This window comes from Macaca thibetana, chromosome 5 (assembly GCF_024542745.1).
Source record: "Macaca thibetana thibetana isolate TM-01 chromosome 5, ASM2454274v1, whole genome shotgun sequence".
Classification (NCBI taxonomy): domain Eukaryota; kingdom Metazoa; phylum Chordata; class Mammalia; order Primates; family Cercopithecidae; genus Macaca; species Macaca thibetana.
This window is the reverse complement of record NC_065582.1, coordinates 130,972,777-130,997,052: the sequence shown is the minus strand read 5'-3', so window position 1 is coordinate 130,997,052 and position 24,276 is coordinate 130,972,777. Positions and strand designations below refer to the sequence as shown.

At 33.5% G+C, this 24,276-nt stretch overlaps 1 protein-coding gene and 1 non-coding gene across 2 annotated transcripts in view; both read right to left on the bottom strand.

The window, feature by feature from the left end:
* The window catches only part of BMP2K (BMP2 inducible kinase), a 142,874-nt gene that overhangs the window by 48,689 nt on the left and 69,909 nt on the right, over positions 1–24,276 (bottom strand). The window contains exons 6-10 of the mRNA XM_050791138.1: positions 22,275–22,356; positions 18,483–18,615; positions 9,226–9,329; positions 7,471–7,550; positions 3,231–3,394 (exon numbers count right to left, since the gene is read on the bottom strand). Of these exons, the coding sequence (XP_050647095.1) occupies positions 3,231–3,394; positions 7,471–7,550; positions 9,226–9,329; positions 18,483–18,615; positions 22,275–22,356 (563 nt within the window). The remainder of the gene's footprint in view (positions 1–3,230; positions 3,395–7,470; positions 7,551–9,225; positions 9,330–18,482; positions 18,616–22,274; positions 22,357–24,276) is intronic.
* Positions 9,923–10,054, bottom strand: LOC126955862 (small nucleolar RNA SNORA18). The gene has a single exon (XR_007726148.1). It is a non-coding gene; the product is annotated as a small nucleolar RNA SNORA18 (small nucleolar RNA).

Here is a 24,276-nt window from a genome sequence, read left to right as displayed (position 1 = left end):
ACAGGCAGTGAGCCATTATGTCCGGCCTCCATTTATTTTAAATACAACATGAATTATTTATATCTGTATATATACATGTAAAAACATAAAAAAGGACTGGGAAGATGAACATTAAACACTGCTGGTTAACTCTGGGAAGAAAATGGAGGGAGATGTTCACATTTTCACTGAATACTACTGTATAATCCGAATATTTTAAAATACAATACTCACATGTTAATTTTTGTATTCTTTTTAAAGGGTAAAGAAATGTTAAAAAAAAAATGCACTTATCGGGGGAAAAAGAGGAACATTTTTCCAACTTAAGCTGAAAGCATGTAAGAAAGAGAAACATGGCCCCTGACATCAGGAGTAGGCCTGGCAATCACAGCTAAGTCTTGGTGCTCTCCTGTTGAATAATCTCATACAACATTAGACAAGGCCACTATGATTGTGATGGATCAAAACAAGACCACTCCAAAATCATGTCTGAACAGCAACAAAACCATGAACATTGTCCAAACCCCAAAAATGTCTCAACATGTTTAGCTACTGAGGCTTTAGCTTCCTTCCTTCTAGACAAAATTTATATTAAGAAACCTAAACATATCATAACACTGTTTCTTTTTTTTTTTTGGACACAGAGTCTCATTCTGTTGCCCAGGCTGGTGTGCAGCAGTGCAATCTTGGCTCACTGCAATCTCCACCTACTGGGTCCAAGGGATCCTCCGCACCTCAGCCTCCGGAGTAGCTGGGACTACAGGTGAGCACCACCAAGCCATTGCTCAGGCTGGTCTTGAACTCCTGGCCTCAAGCAATCCGACCTGCCTTGGCCTCCCAAAGTGCTGGGATTACAAACGTGAGCCACTGCACCCAGCTTCATATGCCCTCTTCTTGACAGTATCCAATAAAGAGCAAAGCCTACTTCCTTTCGTCCTTTTTTTTTTTTTTTTTTTAAGATAAGGTCTTGCCTTGTCACCCAGGCTGCAATGGTGCAATCACAGCTCACTCTACCTTTGAATCCCTGGGCTCAAGTGATCATTCTACCTCAGCCTCCTGAGTTGCTGGAACAGGAATGAACCACCCTGTCTAGCTAATTCTTTATTTTTTGTAGAGATGGGGACTCACTATGTTCCCCAAGCTGGTCTCAAACTCCTGGCCTCAAGTGATCCTCCCACCTCGGCCTCCCAAAGTGCTGGGATTACAGGCATGAGTCAGCATGTCTGGCCTCCCACTTCCTTATAGCCTCTCCAAAATTACCCCAAACAAGCCCAAATCCTTTAATATGTCTTTTCAAGCACCGTCTTCCTGACACACCCCACAGATCTGAATAGTTTAGGAGTAATAAACATAACTTGTTCAACAACAAGTGTGTTTCTAGCGTTCTCTGACTGGGGGACACTAATGCATGATAAATAAGACTGATAGGGCCTCCAACCCAAAAAGCTATAAAAAAGACAAACTAACCTTGAATGTTTACTATGAGACAAAATTTTCATAGATATCACACCTTATTTACTCCTCATAACAGGAAAAGTAGTTGTTATTCCATTTTACATAAGAGAACAGTGGGGTTAAGAAATGATGAAATAGGAATTAAATACAAATTATTTCAAATTCACATTGTTTTCCCTTTTCCATGGAATACTCCTCCAATTATTGTACTTGTTTACCAAAGAAGTACATAGCAATATGCCAGATAAAACAGGATGGGTGCAGTGGCTCACGCCTTTAATCCTAGCACTTTGGGAGGCCAAGATGGGAGGATTGCTTGAGCCCAGAAGTTCAAGACTAGCCTGGGAAACATAGGAAGCATAGGGAGACCCAATTCTAAATCTATGAAAAAAAAACTAAAAAATTAGCAGGCATGGTGGCCTACACCAATAGTCCTAGCTACTCAAGAGGCTGAGGTGGGAGGAACGCTTGAGCCTGGGAGGCACAAATGCAGTAGCATGATCATGGAGTGCCACTGCATTCCAGCCTGGGTGACAGAGTAAAACCCTGTCTCAAAAATAAACAAATAGTAAATAAACAAACAGGTCGGGTGCGGTGGCTCATGCCTGTAATCCCAGCACTTTCGGAGGCCGAGGTGGGCGGATCACCTGAGGTCAGGAGTTCGAGACCAGCCTGGTCAACATGGTGAAACCCCATCTCTACTAAAAATACAAAAATTAGCTGGGCATGGTAGCAGGTGCCTGTAATCCCAGCTGCTTGTGAGGCTGAGGCAGGAGAATTGCTTGAACCCGGGAGGCGGGAGGTTGCAGTGAGCTGAGATGGTGCCATTGCACTCCAGCCCGGGGGAAAAGAGTGTCAAAAAAAAAATAAAAAATAAAAATAAACATTACCTTTCCTGAACATATACTTTACTTGATAACAGTAGTTAACAGTTAACATTTATCAAAGGCATATCATGTATCAGGTATCATATTAAACAGCCATTTAATCTTCCCAATAATCCTATTAAGATAGGTACTAGTACTTTTAGAAGCTATATTTAAAAATGGGAGAAATAGGACTCAAATCAGGTCCGTGAGACTCAAAATGTAGGCTCTTAACCATGAGGGTATCCCATTAAAAACATTTTAACATTAAAACACGACAGATTGATCATGAAATAAAGTGCAAAACAGGATTTCTTTAAGGTGAGTCTTCAGGTTATACCCCAGATCCTTGAGAAAATAAGTTTACTCTAATGTTAGGGATATTTCTTTGGGGGAAAAAAATTTTTTTAAAGTACCACGCTGTACCATCATGCTTAGAAGATACTTTAGATAAGTAAATTTTTCTCAAAATCAGGTAAGTTTTTATGTTGTAATGTCCATAGCGATGGTTCAAGATAGTCCCTCACCAAGACTTTAGGTGCAATGCAAAGACATATAACTTTGTAAGACTAGTGTTTCAACTTTCTTTCTTTCTCATATAACATAGATTTTTTCCATACCTTTGAACTTTATTCCCAACCTCAAACCCTACTACTTGATGATTCTAGGGATAAGAGTTTGTATTTATAGTATCAAAGCAAATTGTGAGTTTTTTGTACCATACTTTCATATTGCCAGTAACTCCCTTTGCCTACAACAACTGAATTGTTGAGGAACCAACCAAATTTAGTAGACATCAGTAGAAAGTTTCTGAAAGCATTATGTTATCCGCTTTACAATATTAAGGATCACCTGAGGTCAGGAAATCAAACCATAAAAGGTTTATTCACATTAACCTTTAAGAGGATGAGATTGGCAGGGCTCTATTACCTTTTGGTCTATGGTTACCGAATTCACCAGGAGCAAGGACTTTAACAGGTGTTGCTGAACTTTGAATGGTCAGCACACTGGGAGTGGCAGTAGTAGCAGAGTTGGCCTTTGGTCTTTGTCTTGGTGCAATTGAGGTTTCTGTTGGTCCAATGGTATCTGTTATTCTACAACAGAAGAATATATTTCATTCTAAATATTGGGATTATTTCTAATTTACTATTTATTCTATAAAGCATCCAACTCAACAGATGCATTTTAACTATTACTGATAATCACGTTAGTCCTCATCTTTCTCCTAAGGCTCATTTTCAAGTATCAAATGTTTAATAAAGATAGAAAAACAAATAAAACTAACAATTTTCCTTAAAACAGTACACAACCATTCATAGTCTGCTATCAAAACCAGCAGAAAAAGAACATAGTCCCAGAAATTGCTCTTAAGGAGATGAAATGATACTGAAAAGAAATAAACAGAAACCTTTTCATAAGGTTTTGGACAAAACTGGGAGCCACTCTCTGAACTTGTCAGGGAAATAAAAATAAGAAACAACAAGGAATAATCTCCCTTTGCTTGGACTCCAAGGCATAAAAAAAGAAAAGACTGTGGCCTAGGGCATGTTAAACAAAATAAGCCAAAACTTTTAACAGGTGCCACCTGCTCACATTCAACTTATTGAATCTTTAACTTTGCTTTACTCAGAACACAGAATGGAAAGCATATAAAATTTATCCCACTAGGACTTAGTTTAGGCCCCAGATGTGGGTAGTTAAGCAGTAAACACAGTTTTGAAATCAAGAGACCATAAATATAATGTGAGAAGACACCGACATTGCTTTTTTTTAAACAAACAAACAAAAAAAAAGGTAAAATATATATTTATCAACATGCTTGCTTTCTATAAATTAAGTACAAAAATTCAAATACTTGTTAATAGGACCATATGTTCACTTTCCAACAGGATTCACAATAAAATATCTTTATTAAATCCCCTTACACATTTTCAAGTGAATACTTAAATTTTTACATACATATGATTTATGAAGCACACATCTGCTGCATTTGCATCTATCAACAAGTGCACAGATCCAGTTATTTCCCAGTATCTGTATGTACCACAAGAGGGAACCCTACTAACAACTCTTTCCAAGAGGAACAAAAAAAACGTGACACAGAATCAAAAGATCTTAGAATTACATGTATGCTGTTTTCTGAAAATAATACTAATGCTCTAGATGGGATGGGGATGGTAAAAGACATGAAAATTGAACTAATAGGCCAAATATATATACACACACACAGATATATATACACACTGTACATCTGTATATATACATATAATCGGTATATATATATAAAAAATCAATTATATCTTGTTTTAATGATAATCAAGTATTTACTGACATTGAATTATTGATGTGCCATTACAACCAATGCTATACTCCCTAAGCTCAAGTAATTTGGGGGAAATATTGTACACAATCTCTCTGTTTAACTATCCCTTCTGTATTAAGTGGCTAGGACAGGCCAGACCTGACATTGCCTTGTTGCTGATCTAAACCCTCTTTAGAGATTCACAACACACGTAGGCATAGCAAAAGCCCTAAGAAGCATATTAAAAGTCTGTATACTTTGTTCACTCTGACATCTCCTGTTTTACCAAAGTGCTAATATGTATTGTACATTTACTGATATCCAGCAAAACACTGCACAACACCCTGTCCTCAAAGAATTCACAGTATACCTAGGAAGACAGGGCACATGTTAGTGGAAATGTAATAAATATAAGATAGTAAAAATCATCAGTGCCAAGCTAGTGCTGTCAAGAGTTTATGGAGATGTAATTGTACTTTTAACCTAATCTGGCTACAGAAGGCTTCAGGTAGAAACTGGGGTTTAAAATTTTCTGAATAAGTTTGATTTCATTAGGCAGTGACAGAGAAACCAGGTATTCTATGGGAAGGAATGGGAAGAAAATGCCTGGGCAGATTGGCATAGGGAGATACAAAATTGACTGAAGTTAAAAACAGTAATTATTGCATCAATACTGCCGCATAGCCTCATTTTCACTATTACAACAGTCACGGAGCTGTTTTTCTGCTTCCCTTCTTTCTCCTCGCCATCACCTGAACAAAATCATTGTAGTTTTCCTAAAACTCAGACTCACACTCTCCTGCTTAAAATCCTTCAATGTTTCCATCTGCCAGGCCAGTGATTCTCAGTGTCTCCATATTTAAGACATGTCAGATAAATTTCACATCTTAAGCCATACCAAGAGCAGATGCAAAGTTCAGGGAGATGAGAGCGACCTTTTAAGAAGGCAAAGAGTACCACAGATTGAAGGCAGCTGAAAAACCCACAGGTGCTTTTTGAAAACATGTAATGAAACTGCTAGTAAATGATTTCTCCTCCCAAAATATGCTCTTTACATGAAAAAAACTAAATTTTTTAATATTAAGCTTTGTATACATTAAGATTTTTTCAAGTTTTCACTAATATTCATAGACTAAATTTATATTAACCAGTAAGTACCAATCAACCTTATTTTTTAATATACATAATGTTCAGATTTAACATACTATAAATAAGCACTGTGAATTTTAATAGTACTATTTCACTGTCTTGTAACTCCACAGCTATAACTTGCATTAGGGTGAAAAGAAAACCAAATCATCATTCTTGTTCAGCTGACTTATGCTTTTTTAAAAAAATCTGCACCTACTTTCTCAAAGATTTATTTACTAATTATTTTAAAAAACAGAAGTCACAATAAAATTCAACTGACAAATCCTACAATAATTCCTAATTGCCACTCAACTATAACAGTGGATGCTACTTAAAGCTACGTCATAGATAAGATCCATTGTTGGTCAAGCTGGATTCCTGCAGGTTAGATATAACCTTACACCTTCATCTCTTCTCAAAAGAACATTTTGAAATTCAAGTGAATGAAGATATTTTTAGAGTAACACCATTTTTGAAAATAAGTCATTCACAAATGAAATTTTAACATTTATAAGTAACAGATCATTTACAACACATGTCACAACCAAGTCTCAAAGAGTAGAACTGACTAGAAGGTTGAAAATTAACTGACCTATAGGCCAAAGTCCAAATTTCTCAGCATGATATATAAACAAAGTTGTTCATGACGGGCATTTATCTACCTCCGGTATATGTCCCCCTTTGTCCTAGTCTTGTAGTTTCACAAGGGTCATTCTTGCCTAAACTGCCTGCCTGCTATAATTTCACTCCCCACCCTTCCAGGTGATTGACTATTCACCATTCAAGGAGGAGTGCAGCAACTCCCATCCGCAGGGAAAGCATTCTGTATGTGCTCCTGTTTTCTCTGTTCCCAGTCTTTCCCTTCCTCCACACTCTCAAAGTAGCCTAGTATCTATCAGGTTGTAATTGTTTACTTGTCAATTAGAATGTGAACTCCTTGGAAATAAAAACTGCTTTTTTTCCTTTGTGTTTCAATTGTCTATATCTTGCATATAAAAAGCATATGAACAAATATATTTTTGTATTGGGTAAACAAACTTTGCATAAATAACATACAATACAAAATTGCTGTGACCAAGAAATCTCCCCAAATATAATATTATACCTGTCTGATAATCTAAGATACAATCCTGCTTATTAACTTTTAAATTCAAAAACATGTGAGGGGGGTAAAAATCAGTCATTAACAGATTCAGTCTTAACCTACATAATATAGTTCAAACTTATTATTAATAATATAATAAATATGCTGAAAAATAAGATTGAAAACATATTTACCAGCCCTAAAAAGTATTATAGTTATAACCACTCATTACAAATTCTACAAAGTACATACATATTCTATATATTCTAGTTGCCTGTAAGAGCTATTTTTTCTTTCCTTAAATTTAAAAAATAAACATGGTATTTATAAACTGAAAACACAGTATTTCCTAAATTAGAGTTGCTGTGTGATGAAAATGACAACCCCTGTCCAAAAAAAAGACCCACTCTAACATCATCAAACAATCACTTGTCATTGAGTGAACAGTTCCAGTGAGATGATGCCAAACTCTTTATCTAGTATTTTTAAAAGCTTATTTTGTATTTGCTATCTCAATTATACCACATACAATAAGCAACACAACATCTTTTGTGGATGAAGATGATATTTAATCAATTATACTTGCTAGGAGTAAAAACAAAACCTATCATTTTTTTTTAATGCCTTTTCAATTTTAGCATAGTTTTGCCTACCTGGCTTTTATTTGGCTTTTCCTAGCAGCTGCTTCACTAGCAGTCATCGGTTCAGGAAGAGCTGAAGGAATAGAAGAATTCTTGGAAGGAAAAAAATAAAACTTCTCATTTTAGTTTTTTAATTGCAGAAAGTTTTTGTAAGCTATGGATATATTATTGAACTTTAAAAGTACTATGAGACGCTATTACTATCATATCAGATACCTATAAATTGTTCACATATATTCACCAGATCTAATCTGCAAATATCACTACATGTTACACAAATGTCAATTTCATATTCATGTGCCACAGAAACCTTGGAAAATAAGCAGAAGAACACCATTGTGTCCATTTATAAGTGGGTAAATCTTGAGTAAAAAGAAAGATTATATTACACTTGTAAATCAATGATTATTTTGCATTTTGGAAAAAGCAACAAACACCAAGGATAAGCATCAAGTGTTGTTTCTACATACTACAGATAATTTTCAAGACACTCAATGTAAGGCCTGGAAAATCAGGGCGGAAGGCCTTGTTCATTTGTTTATACTCAATGTTTAGTTCATTGTAGGTACTCAATAAATACTTGCTGAGTAAACGTCGAATGAGTCTACTTATCTACTTTTAGAACTGCAAAGCTTTCAGCTTCAACAGAGAAAATAATACATCAATATGGCAAGGGCTTCAAAAAAAGAAAGGCACCACATTCCTTCTTTTTTTCTTAGTGGGGTAGATTAAGTTACACATAAAGGAAACCCTACAGAAACAGGTCAGGCCAGATGATCTTTACAAAGTCAAGAATGGCTTATATCAGTGATGATTCTAGAGACCTTTATTAACACTGGCAGAGACTTGCCTTACACGATTCACCTAATGTAGTTAAATGCACTGTACAGACAGTGAATAAAATTCAAAGCTTTTAAATAATACTAACTATTGCCAACTGAGCACCTTCCATGGACTAGGCACTGGGTTTTACATGTAATCCTTATAATTACTATCCATGTTTTACAGAAAAAGAAATGGACATTAAAGTAACTTACCAAAAGATTCAAAGTCAGTCACTGATAAGGACAAAACTGAATCTGGGTCTCTCTGTTTACACTGCCTGTGCTTTTTTAAAAAAAAATTTTTTTTAAGTTTTAGGGGATATAAGTGCAGTTTTGTTACAAGGATATACTGCATAATGGTGAACTCTGGGCTTTTGTATGACCATCACCCAAATAGTGTACATTGTACCCATAAGGTAACTTCTCATCCTTCATCCGCTTCCCACCTTTCTAAGCTTCCAATGTCTATTACTTCACTGTCTATATCTATGCGTACACATTGTTTAGTTCCCACTTAACAATGCCTGTGCTCTTTAAACCAAAGTTCCCCAAACTTAGTTAACACAGTGCTCAGTATCTCAGTAATTGTTTACTTCTAAGAAAAAAAAAAATCTAATAGTCCTGTTTATTAAATGGTTAGGCCCAAATAACTTAATAAAATTAGTTTGTGCTAGGTCACAAAGATGTCCCTGTGTTTTCCTCAAAAATGCAAAATATGCTGCCTGAGTCTGCTGCAGTTCCCCAAGGTATCTCAGTGCATAGTCTGGGTACTGAAGCTTTGTACCACAAATATAATCAAACACACAATCAGACCACTTGTCATGAAACAAGTAACTCTGTAGTTTAACAACAGCAACAAACAAAAAAGTAACTCTGAAAGTAAATATATTCACATATGATAAAATGAATTTTAAATTCATATCCTACTTGAAAACCTACTTACATTGATGTTGGAGACTGGACAATCCTTTTTGGCAAATTTAAATGCAAAATATGATACTTGAAATATATCAGGTCTATGTTCCGGATCTGGTTCAAGCATGAACCCTGCAAGAATAGATAAAAATGTTAAGAAGTTTTATGAAACACACATTATACTACGTAGCAGCACACATTATAAGATAAAAAATACATATTTTCTGTTCCATTCTAAGATCAGTGATGATTCTAGCAAATTTTTTTTTTTAAGTCAATAAATTTTTATTCAAGGAATTCCATGTTGTGATTTCTTCCACTGTCCATCAAGGTCCCTTTAGATCCTCTAAAGAGCTGGAGTCATCTTCAAGTTTGCCCTTTTTAATGAAACTGATCCAGTTGTCATGTCAGCCCACAATTACTTTGGCTTCGTCATCTCCTTTTAATATGGGTATACTGAGGAAGACTTCAAAATTCACCAAGAATCTCTGGGATTTAATTTATTCAACCAATTTACTTTAGGGTCCTTCATACTGTAGGTGGTGGGGATCTGCCTGGTTCTCAATTTGACACCCTCTCAACATGAATGAGTTCAAATCACATTCATTCCTAAGCGATCACTCAAGAATGGTACAGATGTGTGGAATATGCCAATACCTAAAGTAAAAAAGTAGATTATCTGGTTTTTCATAACGTTTAGTAACTGTCTTTTTCAAACTTTTAGCAACTGTCTTGTAGTTCCTTCCCACAGATCTAACAATAGTCCTGTGAGTAAAGTAAAACCACAGAGTTACTCTATGAGGCGTTTCCAACAACGTGCAGGCTACAGGAAAAGCCCCATTGGGACAGACCTCAACCGATTCTAGCAAACTTTATTCATACCTAAAGAAAATGCAGAAATTGCTATTTTATAAATAAAGCATTATCCCAAGCTAAGGGTAGATCAGTCACAGAAGAGGCCTACACTACAAGTATGAATGACAAACATGATTATTGACAAAGTGACACAAAAGAAAAAGTGAGTTTAGTGAACACTGGGGAATTATTCAAGAAAGTTCCAAGGCGATAGTAAAAAGGTCCTTCAAGATAATTCTACTCAAAATAATTCTATTCAAAATAATTAATACCTGTATTAATTTTTAAGTGATCCTGAACCATTGAGAAAAGTCTCAATTGTGTACATTATAATCTAACAAAGTAGTAAAGGATTGGCACTGTCGTTTTCCAAAAACATGCTCTCTTCCCATACTGATGCTAACAACATTCACCATAGTTCTGTATCTTAACATGTTATCCATATCATGCTCAGAAATATGGGCAGAGTTTTATGGTTTTTATGAACAGATTTCAAAACAACCTTACAGCATTGCTTGAAATGCCTGATCTTTTTTCTACCAAAATGACCACTACCATTTGGTAGTACTCTATTTCTTGGATAATTTTTAATTCTAAATTTCACAAGGTTGACATTTATACTCAATTCCATAAGTAAAAGATTTTGTTAAGACATCTCAAAGTCTACCTCATTAATTAACACTAAGTTGTTATAATGTTTAAATCCTTTTTAAACTACTTAAAATGTAAAATTTAAAGAATTGGATGATATTCTTAAGTTTACTAATAAAAAAATGTATAGAGAGATCTAAGTATGTAAATGGGTTACATAAAATTATAAATCAAAATGAATTAAATCTTCCCTTCAAATTTAAGTAATATTTTGAATACAGAATGTGTGATACATCTCCAATGACATGATAAACTTATTTTGGCCAAAAACACAGTTATGTGGAAAGTTATAATTTACTTGAGAGATTCTGAGCTCAGTGTAAAATATACAAAAACTCTGAATGTAACTTGATTTTAGATATTTATAATGCTAACATATATCACTTATAAAATTGAATTTTTAATAATTTTTACCACCACTGCTAGATTGAAATAACTAAAAACATTTTAATTCTAATATTTGCTAGTTTATATTCAAACTCAATCCAGAAAAGATCTGAGGAATCCACAAAGTTTATTTTATCTTGATACCAACAGATATTAAATGTTTTTAACATAACACCCGTACACAAAATCGGGATAAATTTAAACATACTGTTAACAATAAATACTTATTCATATAATTTTAAAAACCAAACAAATCACATGAAATCTACCTAATTCACAAACATATAGTCCTATTTTTCTATTCTAACAAATTTATTTGGCTTTTAAAATCTAATTTCAACAATAGCTAATTATACATATTTAGTCCTATAAAGAACTTGAAGTGGCACACAAAACCAAGATTTTTTTTTAATATATAAAAAAATTAAAACTAACAGAAAAATAATGGCTTGGGGGTTGGACAGGATAATGAGGTAAGTTATAAACTACATATAATTTGGTCATAAATGCAGGCCCAAAATGTGCTCTCCATTTTTTAGCTGTCAATATAAACAGGGCAATATGATCCATTACATGAATCACAGTGTATCTAATACAAAAACAAATCAGGTGCTAAGGAAAAACACTATTCGTGATACTGAAAGCTAGAGAGCAAATTCTCCGTTGAGTCTTTCTAAAGATAGCTCACACAAAGTGAACAACATCCTTAGGAACAGCAGTGAGTGACACAGGGTCATGTTTTAAACACTCTATCAGTATGGACTAGTGGCCTAAATGCCATGCAGTAAAAGAAAGGGGTATGGTATAAGAATGTATTTCTTTTGTGGCCTGGCTTAATCCAAGAAAAACTTTTCAAGTATCCAGAGAGGAATTAAATGATAGTTCAGGCATTCCTGGTTTTTCTTTGTTTTGTTTTCTTTCATAGCAGTTGAGAAGCACCAAGGGAGAAAAAAATAAATTTGAGATTTTGTGTCCTAACCTATATGGATATAAGTATTTCTGTCACTCAAGTTAAGCACACCATATCCTCTAATGATTAGGTAGCTAGGTTGCAGGTAGAATTGATATTATCTTATAAGCAAACACAAGGACCTCGCATTCCCTGGGTCATGTTTTCATGTGGGAATATATCTGCTGGAGCCAGTTTAGTCTGCCTAACTGTACTGATCCCATTTATGTGACATAAAATCAACTCAAAAGGTCAGAACTACTATTTATTTTAATAAAGAAGAACAGAAAATATTAGAGTATATTAATATGGTAAAAGCAATATTTCATGAAATGTGATTCAGTTTACGTGTGTATATTCTGTGTGTGGTGTGTATACCAGGTCATAACTAAAATATATTTTTTATTAATATATTGATTCACAGTCACAAAAAGTTTGAAGCCACTGTGCTAGTGTAGTGCCACGATCTCTATTACTATAACTCATTCTCCCCCATGGGAAAGATAGTGATTTGTCATATTGCTAGACTAGAAAAAAGAATGAAGCAACTCCATCCATCAATTTCTGGTGATCTTTCTTTCAGAACAGGTTATTTTAAGAACATACATGTTCTCTGCTGAGCCATATTTTGTAAGTAACCTGCCTCTGTGAAAGAAGTCGAAGGTTTTTCAGCATTGCCTATGACTGGATGTTTGTAAATTTGAAGGTTGCGAACACAGAAACAGGATCCTTTGGCTTTAGATCTAAATTTCATTCTGCAATTTGCTTTATCAATACTAAAAAGTTGACAGTTTTACCTGATGAGCTCCAGTGGACCATCTCTGACTTGGTTCTAAATTCAAAGTATGAAAAGATGAATAATCATACCTAAAACCCACAGGTAGAACTCTTGGCTACATTTTTATCTCTGAATATTTCTAAATTGAGTATTATCAGCATGTTAAAAAAAGGAAAAAATCATGAAGGCATCTTTAAGCACTTAAGTAAGATAATATAATTTACTGAACTCTTCAAGAGAATGGGTTGCAAAATGTACTACTGGATTACTGAAGGATGTAGTCTAGAGTGCAGAGGTCTCACATTTAATACAGCTAAACACTGATTGAAGAAGGACAATTTCACTCAGGCATGGTGACTCTCGCCTGTAATCCCAACTACTTAGGAGGCTGAGGTGAGAGGGTGGCTTGAGCTTGGGAGTTCAAGGCTGCAGTGAGCTATGATCTCACCATTGCAAACCAGCACAGGCGACAGAAAGATCCTGCCTCTTTTTTTTTAAAAAAAAAAAAAAAAAAAAAAAAAGGCAAGAAATTGACCCTTCAATTTTTATAGTTTTTCTAAAGCCATTTTCTCCTGCAAATAATTAAACCTCGAGTTTAGTGTTTTATTAATTGCTACTTCATGACAATAAAACTATATCATCTATTAACAAAATATGCTTTTGGGGAAAAGAAATGGATTAAGGAATCTGTGTGTTCAGTTCACCTAAAAGTAGTATTTTGTGATTAGGTCTAAAAACAAACAAAAAAGGCAGAGAAGCTAGAATACACCCTTGTTAACTCAACTTAAAATGATCACGTGAATCATCACAAGACCATTACCACTGAATCTGATTCTATTATAAATATAAAATCAACTTTTTAAAACTTAGCCACAAGAAATAATATTCCTCTGCTCACTCAATTGTGTAAATCTTTCTATTGACACAAATACTACTAACACAACCTAAGAACACAAAATAGAGCTTCAGTACTGAAGGTAGTATATGACTAAACTACAACAATATTTCCTATTGATGTAGACACTGGTCTGAGGCAATTCAATTAATTATGCCTCTACTAATATTGCATAGAAAAGCACAAAATCCCTGCACATTCCAACAAAAATAGAAGCTAAAGGAGTTGCTGTTGCAGCAGTCAATTTATATTATGGTTTAGTCAAGGACCCAAGCCAAAAATTAAAGTAGTTACCATCAAGTTACACAAAACAAAGGATCCATGCCTGGGCCTAAATAAAGTTAAGCCACCATCTCTAATCTAATAGCTCAACAAATTTAAAAAGAAAATACTTTGGATAGAAGTCTCAAAACAATTTTTCTGCTTAAAATTTGTTTGGTTTTCCCTCCATAAAGACACATTGTTCTCTCCCACAAACTTCAAGTTATTACCCTTAATTTCCCTGAAATGGAAACATCCACTCTAATTTTCCAACCATAAATATTTCATGCATCAACATTATTTCTATCTGTTAACCTAGACATTGTTACAGAAACTTACATGTTACTATGTAACATGTGTCCTACATACCTTATTATACGGGTGCTGAAATGAAACTAAATTTAATAGCTGATAATATGTTCAATCATAACTAAAACATTAAGTAGCACTAAATAATGCCAGGATAATACATTTGGAATAGTCCTAGTAACTACACCAAAAAGTTACTGATCAGAGCCCTCTCTCTACAGCTATTCAAGTAGTAACCCAGAGCCGATGATTGAAAAGCTCCAAGGAAACCCTATCTTAATCTTTCATTTCAAAGGTACTTTGAAGTAGCTGAGATTCTTTTTTTCAAAAATAATATAGGAGAAGAGGGTGGGTGAGGTTACAGAGGAAACAAGAATGGCCATGAATTGATAACCACTGAGGATGGGTGAGGTATTTTCATGAGGTACATGAAAATTTATTGCACTGCTCTGTCAGTATTTGTAGAAATTATTAAATTTCCATAATAAATTTGAATTTAGTAAAAACAAGCAAGCAAATTCCTGATTTCCCACAATATGGGTATTGAAATAAATTTAAACCTAATCGAACCAGTCACAGTGGCTCACACCTATAGTACCAGTTACTCAGGAGGATCAGAGCCCAGAAGGTTGAGACCAGTCTGGGCAACATAGCTAGATCCTGTCTCTAAATAAATAAATAAATAGCTGGGCATGGTGGCTCATGCCTATAATCCCAGCACTTTGGGAGGCTGAGGCAGGCAGATCACCGAGGTCAAAGGAGTTCAAGACCAGCCTGACCAACATGGTGAAACCCTATCTCTACTAAAAATATAAAAATTAGCCAGGCATGGTGGCATAGGCCCATAGTCCCAGCTACTCAGGGAGCTGTGGCAGGAGAATCACTTGAACCTGGGAGGTGGAGGTTATAGTGAGTCAAGATCATACCATTGCTCTCCAGCCTGGATGACAGAGTGAGACATGGTCTCAAAAAATAAATAAATGATAATAAAAATAATAAATTTAGCCCCAATACATGAGCTCTTAAGAGCAAAGATAAAGAAACCATAAAGCAATAAGTGAGAAGACCCAAAAGTTTAAAAAAAAAAAAAAAAAAAAAAAAACTTTTACCTGGTGTTCATCACTACCTTACTGTACAAAATGAGATAAGAAAAATAATCTTAGTAGTTATATTTACAGTATATTCTAGAATAGATGATAATTTATGGTAAGCCTTTGGTAGATCCACCATTAACCCATAAAACCGAATTCCACTTCAAAGCATCCGAAGACATTTCTGCAGGGAAAGTATGTTCTAGTATCTGACAGCATGTCCTGCCCCTATCCAGAAAATCAGAAATTAAGTTAGATAAAGAATTGTAATATTGATATCAAGAGTAGTTGTAGTGCTAGTTGTTACAGTAATAATGACTGCAGTATTAAAGGCTATCTCTTACTAAAATGCACTTTTCGTCTTTCATTTAATTCTCACAATAACCCTAAGAGGTGGGTACTTTTTAAATGACCCTTTTAGAAATGGGAAGACTGAGATAAATGGAGGTGCTCAATGTTCCATACCAAACAGAGCAGATGCAATCCAACACTGGCTCTAGAAGTCTTGCTCTTAATCTCTGCAATGTACTTCTTTAATCACCTTACAACACAGGAGCCAAAAGAAAACTGAGGCAGCCAGCTTTCGGTACATTATTCATAACCATTCAGTAATCCTGTTAGTTACGCTTCTCATTCTCCTCTAAATGGTTCTCTAAATTCAACTCTTGGATCTGGAAATGCAAAGTGCTTCTTTCCTCATCCCCCATGTTGGCCCCATTATTTGTCTATTGGGAGAGTTAACAAAAGCTAAGAAAAGTTCTAAACAATTGACTCCATTACTTTTAAGAGGAAAAGTCTCCAGGAAAGAAAGAACTTAATAGTTCAACTAAGCTTTATGAAGAGTAAATAATGGTAACTACTCTTGACCTAAATTAGTAACAAGAAAAAGTATATTCAAATTCTTAAGTAACCACAAACCATACAGTTTTAACAAAGATTTGTCAAAGCTATTTCATTTTCAAAATTTCTGTGTGCTATGAAATGGATGCAAATGGAACTAATACTAAAAAGATGTATATCTTCTTATGCTTTATCTTATGTTAATATATGGAAAAAACTACATTGCATGAATACACAACTGACAAAGGTTTCACATTCAAAAACTACGAGGGAAGCTAGGAATTCCTGATTTTCTGAATGTAGGATTTATTTAAAAGTAATATAAATCACTAACTACATATTATAAACACAGAGACACTGAAAAAAAATGGCAAAAGACACAAAAGGCCACATTTGAAAAATATAAAAAATAAAATCGCACGCCGGACATAGTGGTTCATGCCTGTAATCCCAACACTTTGGGAGACTGGTGGCAGGACTGCTCAAGGCCAGGAGTTTGAGACCAGCCTGGGTATACAGCAAGACTCAATCTCTACAAAAATTTAAAAAATAGCCCAGCACGGTGGCACATGTCTATAGTCCCAGCTACTCAGGAGGCTGAGGTGGGAGGATCGCTTGAGGCCAGGAGTTTGAAGTTACAGTGAGCTTTGATCACACCACTGTACTCCAGCAGGGCCTGGGCCACAGAATGAGACCTTGTCTCTTAAAGAAGACAAAGCAAAAGAATAAAATTGTGAAGAATCTAAATATTTTCTAAAACACATTACATTACAGGTAAGTACATTATGGTTTTAAAATCTCTACTTTATTAAGCTTTTACTACTCAATACAGTATTTTAAAAGTCTATAAAGCCCTCTGACAGGAGGTAAAATACCAGAAATATAATTTCAGATTGACTTGAATGCTTTTATGTTTTTTCAACCTTTCGTTATTTTTGCCTAGCTCTCAGAAATAAGTCCAAAGACATAATACACGATCAAATTTACACTAGCAACGATAAAAACTAAAATTAGCACATTTACTGACAAATAAAGGAAGCATATAATATACTGTAATGCATCAATTAACTAGAGCCTAATTAGATCTAAAATTATCAGTAGTATTTATTTTTTCCATCTTACCATCACAAACACACATAACTCCACCACACTCCCACATACATACATACACACACACACAGAGAAAAAAAGAAAAACCTAATCACAAGAAAATAAGATCCTACTACTGTAAGCAAATTAAATCACAAGTCAGACTAGATTTCTTCTATGCTCCCTTTTTCTTTTGGGCATTTTTTATCTTTTTTGGAATTTTTACCCTTTTATGATTTACACAACCATCAAAAATTATAAAACTTAGACACTTATCAAATGAGTAACAAATATTTCTAATTTATGAGTTTGGGTTCATGAGTCTGGGGGAACTTTTAATGGTTTAAAGTTATATGGCAATGCATTAATCTTTTTTTAATACAGTTCCTGGGATTAAATGTCTAGCTTATAAATTCCATATTCTACTGTTATAATAATTTCACACTTATTTTCTTCAAGTACATTTGTTTTATTTTTATATTTAAATCTTTGATTTATCTGCAATTTTAGCATAAAGAATGAAATAGAGATCCAGTCTTATTTTTTGCCCACAAATGGCTGAGAAAGTTGAACTGCCATCTTCATCACACAAACCTCAAATATATTTCTATTTCTCTCTTTTCTATTCCAGTGAGCTGGAAGCTACAACAAGGGGCACTTGAATGCAGAAAACAAAGCAGAAACGCTAGACACACTTAATGCTAGACACACTCCATGTTAAGAGGAGCTGTTTAAATATTGTAGCTTCCTAATTTAATAGCTGGTGGTCCTTCCCCCTCCTCAAACCTTTTTAATAAATTTTACCGTGTAGATATATAAAAAGTTAAATTACAGTACCTACCAAAATGGAAGAAAAAAATCTTAAAGGAGGTTGGAAGAAAAACTCAAGTATTCTTTTGAAATCTAGGGCCTCTCGGAGACTAGCCCTTCTGACATTATCCCTTGGTGTGTGCTACTAAATCTTACTGAGGGGCTTAAAAACATCTATATTAATCAATAATTAGGTTGCTTTCATTCTTATGTAAGTTTTCAAACACCTTTTTAAATATTTTTTTCTTTACTATAGTTTCACAAAATTATAATATATGAAATACAGACTGGATTTAAGTAAAGGAATGTAAATAGTAGGCCCTAAGTACAGTATCCTACAATATTTTCATATATATTTCCGAATACTTACTTATTAAGCAATGTATGTTATAGGAGTAACGAGAATTGTCTGGGATTGTGAAGTTGCCATCACAGATAGCAACCTGACTCTCACCAAAAGGAAGAGTGAAGAAACAAAGTTTATAGAGTAGACATCCCAGTGCCTGTAAACCAAAGAAGCATGAATATCATTAGAGCTCAAGTAAGCAAGACATAAAAAGAGCCAAAAACTAAATGTTATTTTTAAAAAGGCATGTTTCTATACTGCAACAATCTTTTTACAAATTATTTCTCAAATTAATACATTTAATTTTTGAAAAGACATTTAACTATCATTTCCATGATCTTCTATCACATCTGTGGCTAGTTGGCCGAATTAATGGTATCATAAAAATTAGAAGTAGCTTGTTCCTTTTGGAAAAAAATTAAACTTTTATTTCTTCCACAGGAAGATATATACTTAGTACAAAACTAGCATATAACCAACAAAGTACAAGGCTTCTTCTTTAACAGTATTTTTACAAATTCAGTACAAAGCATGTTTAAAAGTTCTGGGATTCCAAATACGAATTAGCCAGCACAGTTAAACTTATCAGACAACCATCAGTAAATTCTTACTATTTACCAGGCACACCTCATTATTTTACACTATAAAAATTAAGTTCTCTGTTTCTAGATATAACCCTCCAACTTCTACTGCACATTATACTAATTATATTTGTATTTGTAACCTGGGTAATCTATATTAAAATTCAAAAGGGAAGTGCTCTGTCTGCTTAACCTGCATGGCTTCGTAACTATCAACGCACCAATAAATCTACTTGCTGACAATGAGGGCAAAACACCCTAAAATACCAATTGCATCTATAAAAGTAGCACAGGAAATTTCTAGCTAAGGTGCTAACAGCTTAAACTTGAGAAGGAATTTTTGTAAGTGATTTTTTGGCTCAAGAAATCATTACTTTTTCTCAAGAAGTGTCACCTACAGGCCTTAAGAGTGTAAGGGGTATTTCCAATTCTAACCAAATTGTATAAAATTATCCAAGTTAGTATACACTTACATCAGCAATACTGAAATTTAGCCTTATTATCTAAAAATTAGCAAGTCAGCTTTCCTTTGTTAAATTTTCTCCACGTATCAACTTAGTAAACTCAGCTAACAAGTGCACTAATTTTTATAATTATTATGAATTAATTTTTATAATTATTATAATAGACCTAAACACCCTTGGTGAGTTCAGTAACAGTAATTTACAAAAGATTGTTTTCAATATTCTAGCAATATTCCAATGAAAACAGTTCAAAAGCTCTAAAAATTTTAATGTTAGTTCAAAAAAATTACTGGGTTATTACATGACAAAATTATAAAGATTTGAAGTAGGGATAACCAGTTCTGTATGGTTACAAAAGATTTATGGATGCTTTTTTCTTGAAGGAAGATATTTTCAGCTCATATACAGCAAATTGAACATAAGGCTCCCTTAACAACACTTAAAAAAAAAATGCTATTAATAGTATAATGTCCACATTAGATTACATCTTTCTTTGCACTGTCTAGATGATAGTCTAGGCAAAAAAAAATCTCCATTTTAGCCAGTTTTATTTTGTCAATCAAACTTTAGGAATTTGTCTTGTGTTAGAGTAAATATTGTAGGGTTCCCAGATAACAATTTTAGCAACACAAGTATACTTTAAAAATATATAAATCTAAATACTCTGCTTCGTAAAGTGTGAACACAATGAGGTATACTAATTTTTTCACATCAAAGGTATTTCCCTTTTTATCCATCTCAATGAGAATTGTACAAGAAACAGGAGGGAACCAGTGAATTTTCTAATTAGAAAATTAAGAAAATTCAGTGAATTTTCTAATACAATTTTCTAATTGTACAAGAAACAAGGGAACCAATGTACAAGGGAACCAATGAATTTTCTAATACTTTATAAAATCAGCATCCTAAATCTCAGGATAAAAATAACAACCTAAAACAAACTTCCAAACAAAAAAAAAATTTTTTTGATAATTATTTTCTAAAATATGAAGTGCTAAATGTTTCAATATCATACTTCAATATCGTAACTCTGAATCAGTACTACGTTGAAGCAGGATGAAAGATATAGTTCTTGGCCAATGTGAATTGAATATTTTTTTCTGGATATTACTGAATTCACACCTAAAACGTAGCAAACTTGTGTTTCAGCTGAGCTAAGTAAGACAGCATAAAAATGGCATCATGGAAATTAAAATTCTCCCTCTTTCAAGCATACAAACACACTGTTCTCTAATTATGGGTTTTTTGTTTTTTTGGTTTTTTTTGTTTTTGTTTTTTTCCCATCACGGAATCTCTACTCCGTAACTAATATATAAACAGTACAAATTTTAAAAGTATCACGGACAATTTAGTATGCTACCTCACTGGCATACTAAGTCTGAGGAAAAAATAACCCAAAAAAGGATCTCCTCCTTTTTGTTAAGGTATTGGATAACAGTCATGTGCTCAGAGAATAATTTTTTTTCAATAAACCTTCAATGGCTTCAAAACGAAAAGTATGATGCCTATTGTTTATTTGCTATTGAAATACTGTTTTCAGGTAATATGGAACTCAACAGCAGCACAAAATTAGGCCAGAAAAGACCTCCATAATCACCTCTTCTAATACCTCGATTTTATAAATTAAGATCCAGTTTAATTTGCTTTCTACATTATAATAACCTTCATCTTTACTATAAGCCATTCAATGAGTCAAATGCTAATGCTGCAGAAAGCAAACGAAATTTGAGTTATGTAAGCTGGAGATCTAATTAACTAATAAACCTATTGTTAATTGATTAAATTGTATATATGATTTTTAAAAATTCATCTACCACAAGGAATTACTGCTTGGTGAATGTATAAATGTTATATAGATAAAAAGATATTAAAGATTTTTTTAATAACCTTACAAAAGAATATTTGTCTCTCAAGACTTTGGTACCCCAACCCTAAAAGGGAGGAGGCCAGGAAAGGAAAACCAAGGAGACACTCATTTGGTTTCACACATTATGCCTGACAATTTTCTGAACATTATGTTTTCAAAACAAAATAAATCTGATATTTCTGTAAACCCTGGAACTATTTCCAAAGAATTTTATTCCTCAATTCCTAACATGGTCACTTGTGATAGATACAGCTAAATAACTGTTGAATTTAAATGAATTAACACTTAAAATACTCTTTTCCTAGTTTATTAAATACAATCACAAGCATATTTTACTTATAGAATATGTTCTAAAGAGATGTCTATATTCTAACAAAGTTCAACTACAAAGAAATATGGTCTATCTCAGTAATTATATCCAGATATACACAGGCTAAATGATAAAGACCTTCAATGTACAGAAGCTAGTCACTGGTATGTTTATACTACAATTAGAAAAACATTTATTCATATCAATTTCCATTAAAAAGATCCTAAAATATTCCAGAAAATTATTGTATAATGACTTAATCGTTATGTCGAGCTTTTCTGTATTTTGATCAACCAAACTTCCACTCAAAAAAATGTTAACACTCATATATAATCTAAATCCTAAAAAAATACTGTGGTTAAAAAGTTACATTATACTGAAGTTTTTTATGTTTTTTGATACATAAGCTTTCCATCTCAGGATTGAGAAGATAAAATGTTCTAGTATTTTTCTTCTCCCGAATAAGAAGCTCTACTGTACATCACTCTCTTCCACTTATTACGAAATGCCGTTTGGGGAGCAGAGAAAAAAAAATCAACTGAACTCAGATTTTTTAATTTGGTTAGAGCAAGTTTCAGCCTTTCTTGGCCTTACCCAGATATCAGCCTTGGTGGTGATGGGTTTCCCTCCATAAAGGTTGATCATTTCAGGGGCTCTGTATGACAGAGTCGTATACCTGGCAGTAAATGAGTGAAATGGAGTGGAGATATATATATAAAAAAAAAAAAGACAGATAATACATTGTTTCTACATAAAACACTACAAAAAAAGTCTTTTAGGCTCAATAACATTATATAGAATAATACTCTTTGTAAAAAGCTCATTAAAAAACCCATCAAGGATTAAACAATACAAAGCATCTATATACATTTTTATTCAACAAATACAACAGTATTTCTAATAATCTAAAAACTTAATTTTCTTTATTAGAAAAATCTTAAATAATGACAATATATTGGAAACAGTTCTCCTTGAATTTCTTATGTGAAATAACACAATTTGGCTATTATAGTCTCCTTATCAAAATATTTTAGTCTATTAACTTAAAAGTAAAACTTCCACATTCTCAAAAACTTAATTTATATATTTACTAAGGAATTTATTTTTATGGACTTCATGTTACATTATAAAGTAATAGTGATGATGCAGTCTTAACACTTTCATTTTCTACATACTTTTCAATGAATAAAAAAGTCAATCCTTTTAACATTAAATAAGAAGTAAAAGCTTAAATGTTTTCAAATTTACTTCCTTGACACAGTAGTAAATCTCTTTTGAGTTTGTTTTTATAATTGTTTTAAAAGTAATCTAGTTGCTACAATCTAACTGCACTCATTAAGTATATTTCTAATACTGACTGCCATAATAAGCTATTTGAAATCAAAAGGTATTGTGAATAAATTTTTATCCACAGAAAACCCCCATATTTATTATGAACAGAACATTTTAAGGAAGCAGTGCTCAAATCTCATGTTAGAAATGATCAGAATATGAATGGATATCCTATATCATGGCATAATTTAAGATTCGGATTGAATGGTCTTACATTTTATTTTGCAAGAAGTATCTTAAAACTCAACATTCTACTATCTTACTTTTTCCAAATCACTCTGACTGGTGAGAGAGTCTGAATACTACTACTATGGAGGAATGACCTAAGAAACCAGAAATATAAACTTCACCAAAACAGGATTTTTATTCACTATACCCCCACCCCAGCATCAAGAAAGTGTTGGCCCTTAATAAATACTTGTCAATTGAATGAAGTTAGTCCATTAATTGAGCCACAAAGGACCAGAGAACCCCTTATGAACTTTTGTTCATCGCTAATAAAACATTCAATTGAACCTCATACTTCAGAAGGCAACAGCAAGAAATAAAATGTCTAGCAGGTCAGGGATGCTTGGACAGAAACCTATACAGCAGCCACTAAACATCACAATCCAATAAATTTTTTAAATTATATACATATATTTTCCAATAAGCCAATTCAATACTTTATTATTCTTGTGTTCTTCAGGACTTTATATATTTACTAACGTGTTTGTTTTTATTAAATCTAACATAATCATCATAGGCTAAGTTTCCTGAGTAGTAGTATGTAGCATCGAAATCCACGGTATTATACAAATGCGCCAGAGTAAAATCAGCTGTATTTGAACTATTTCAAAATATTGCAGTTCAAATGATGGCTCTGACATAGTATTAGGCAATAGGGAATTTGTGAGGAAGTGATGAAAGGCAATTCAGAAAAGCTAACTATTTAGAAAGTCCTATTCTGAGAGATCTTTCTGCATTCTGTATCACTTTATTAAGATAACCTAAAATTTACAAACAGCTCCATTTTCTAAAAGTAGAAAGCAGAAAAGTCAGCAAAAGATTCTCACAGGTACTCTAGCAACCACGGAAAGCACAGGATTAAGAGAACATAAAGTAGACATGACATATTTCCATTCCAGAGCTTTCCAGTATATCATTACAAAGTAACAGTGATGATGCAGTCTTAACACTTTCATTTTCTACATAGTTTTCAATGCATAAAAAAGTCAATTCTTTTAATATTAAATAAGAAGTAAAAGCTTAAATGTTTTCAAAT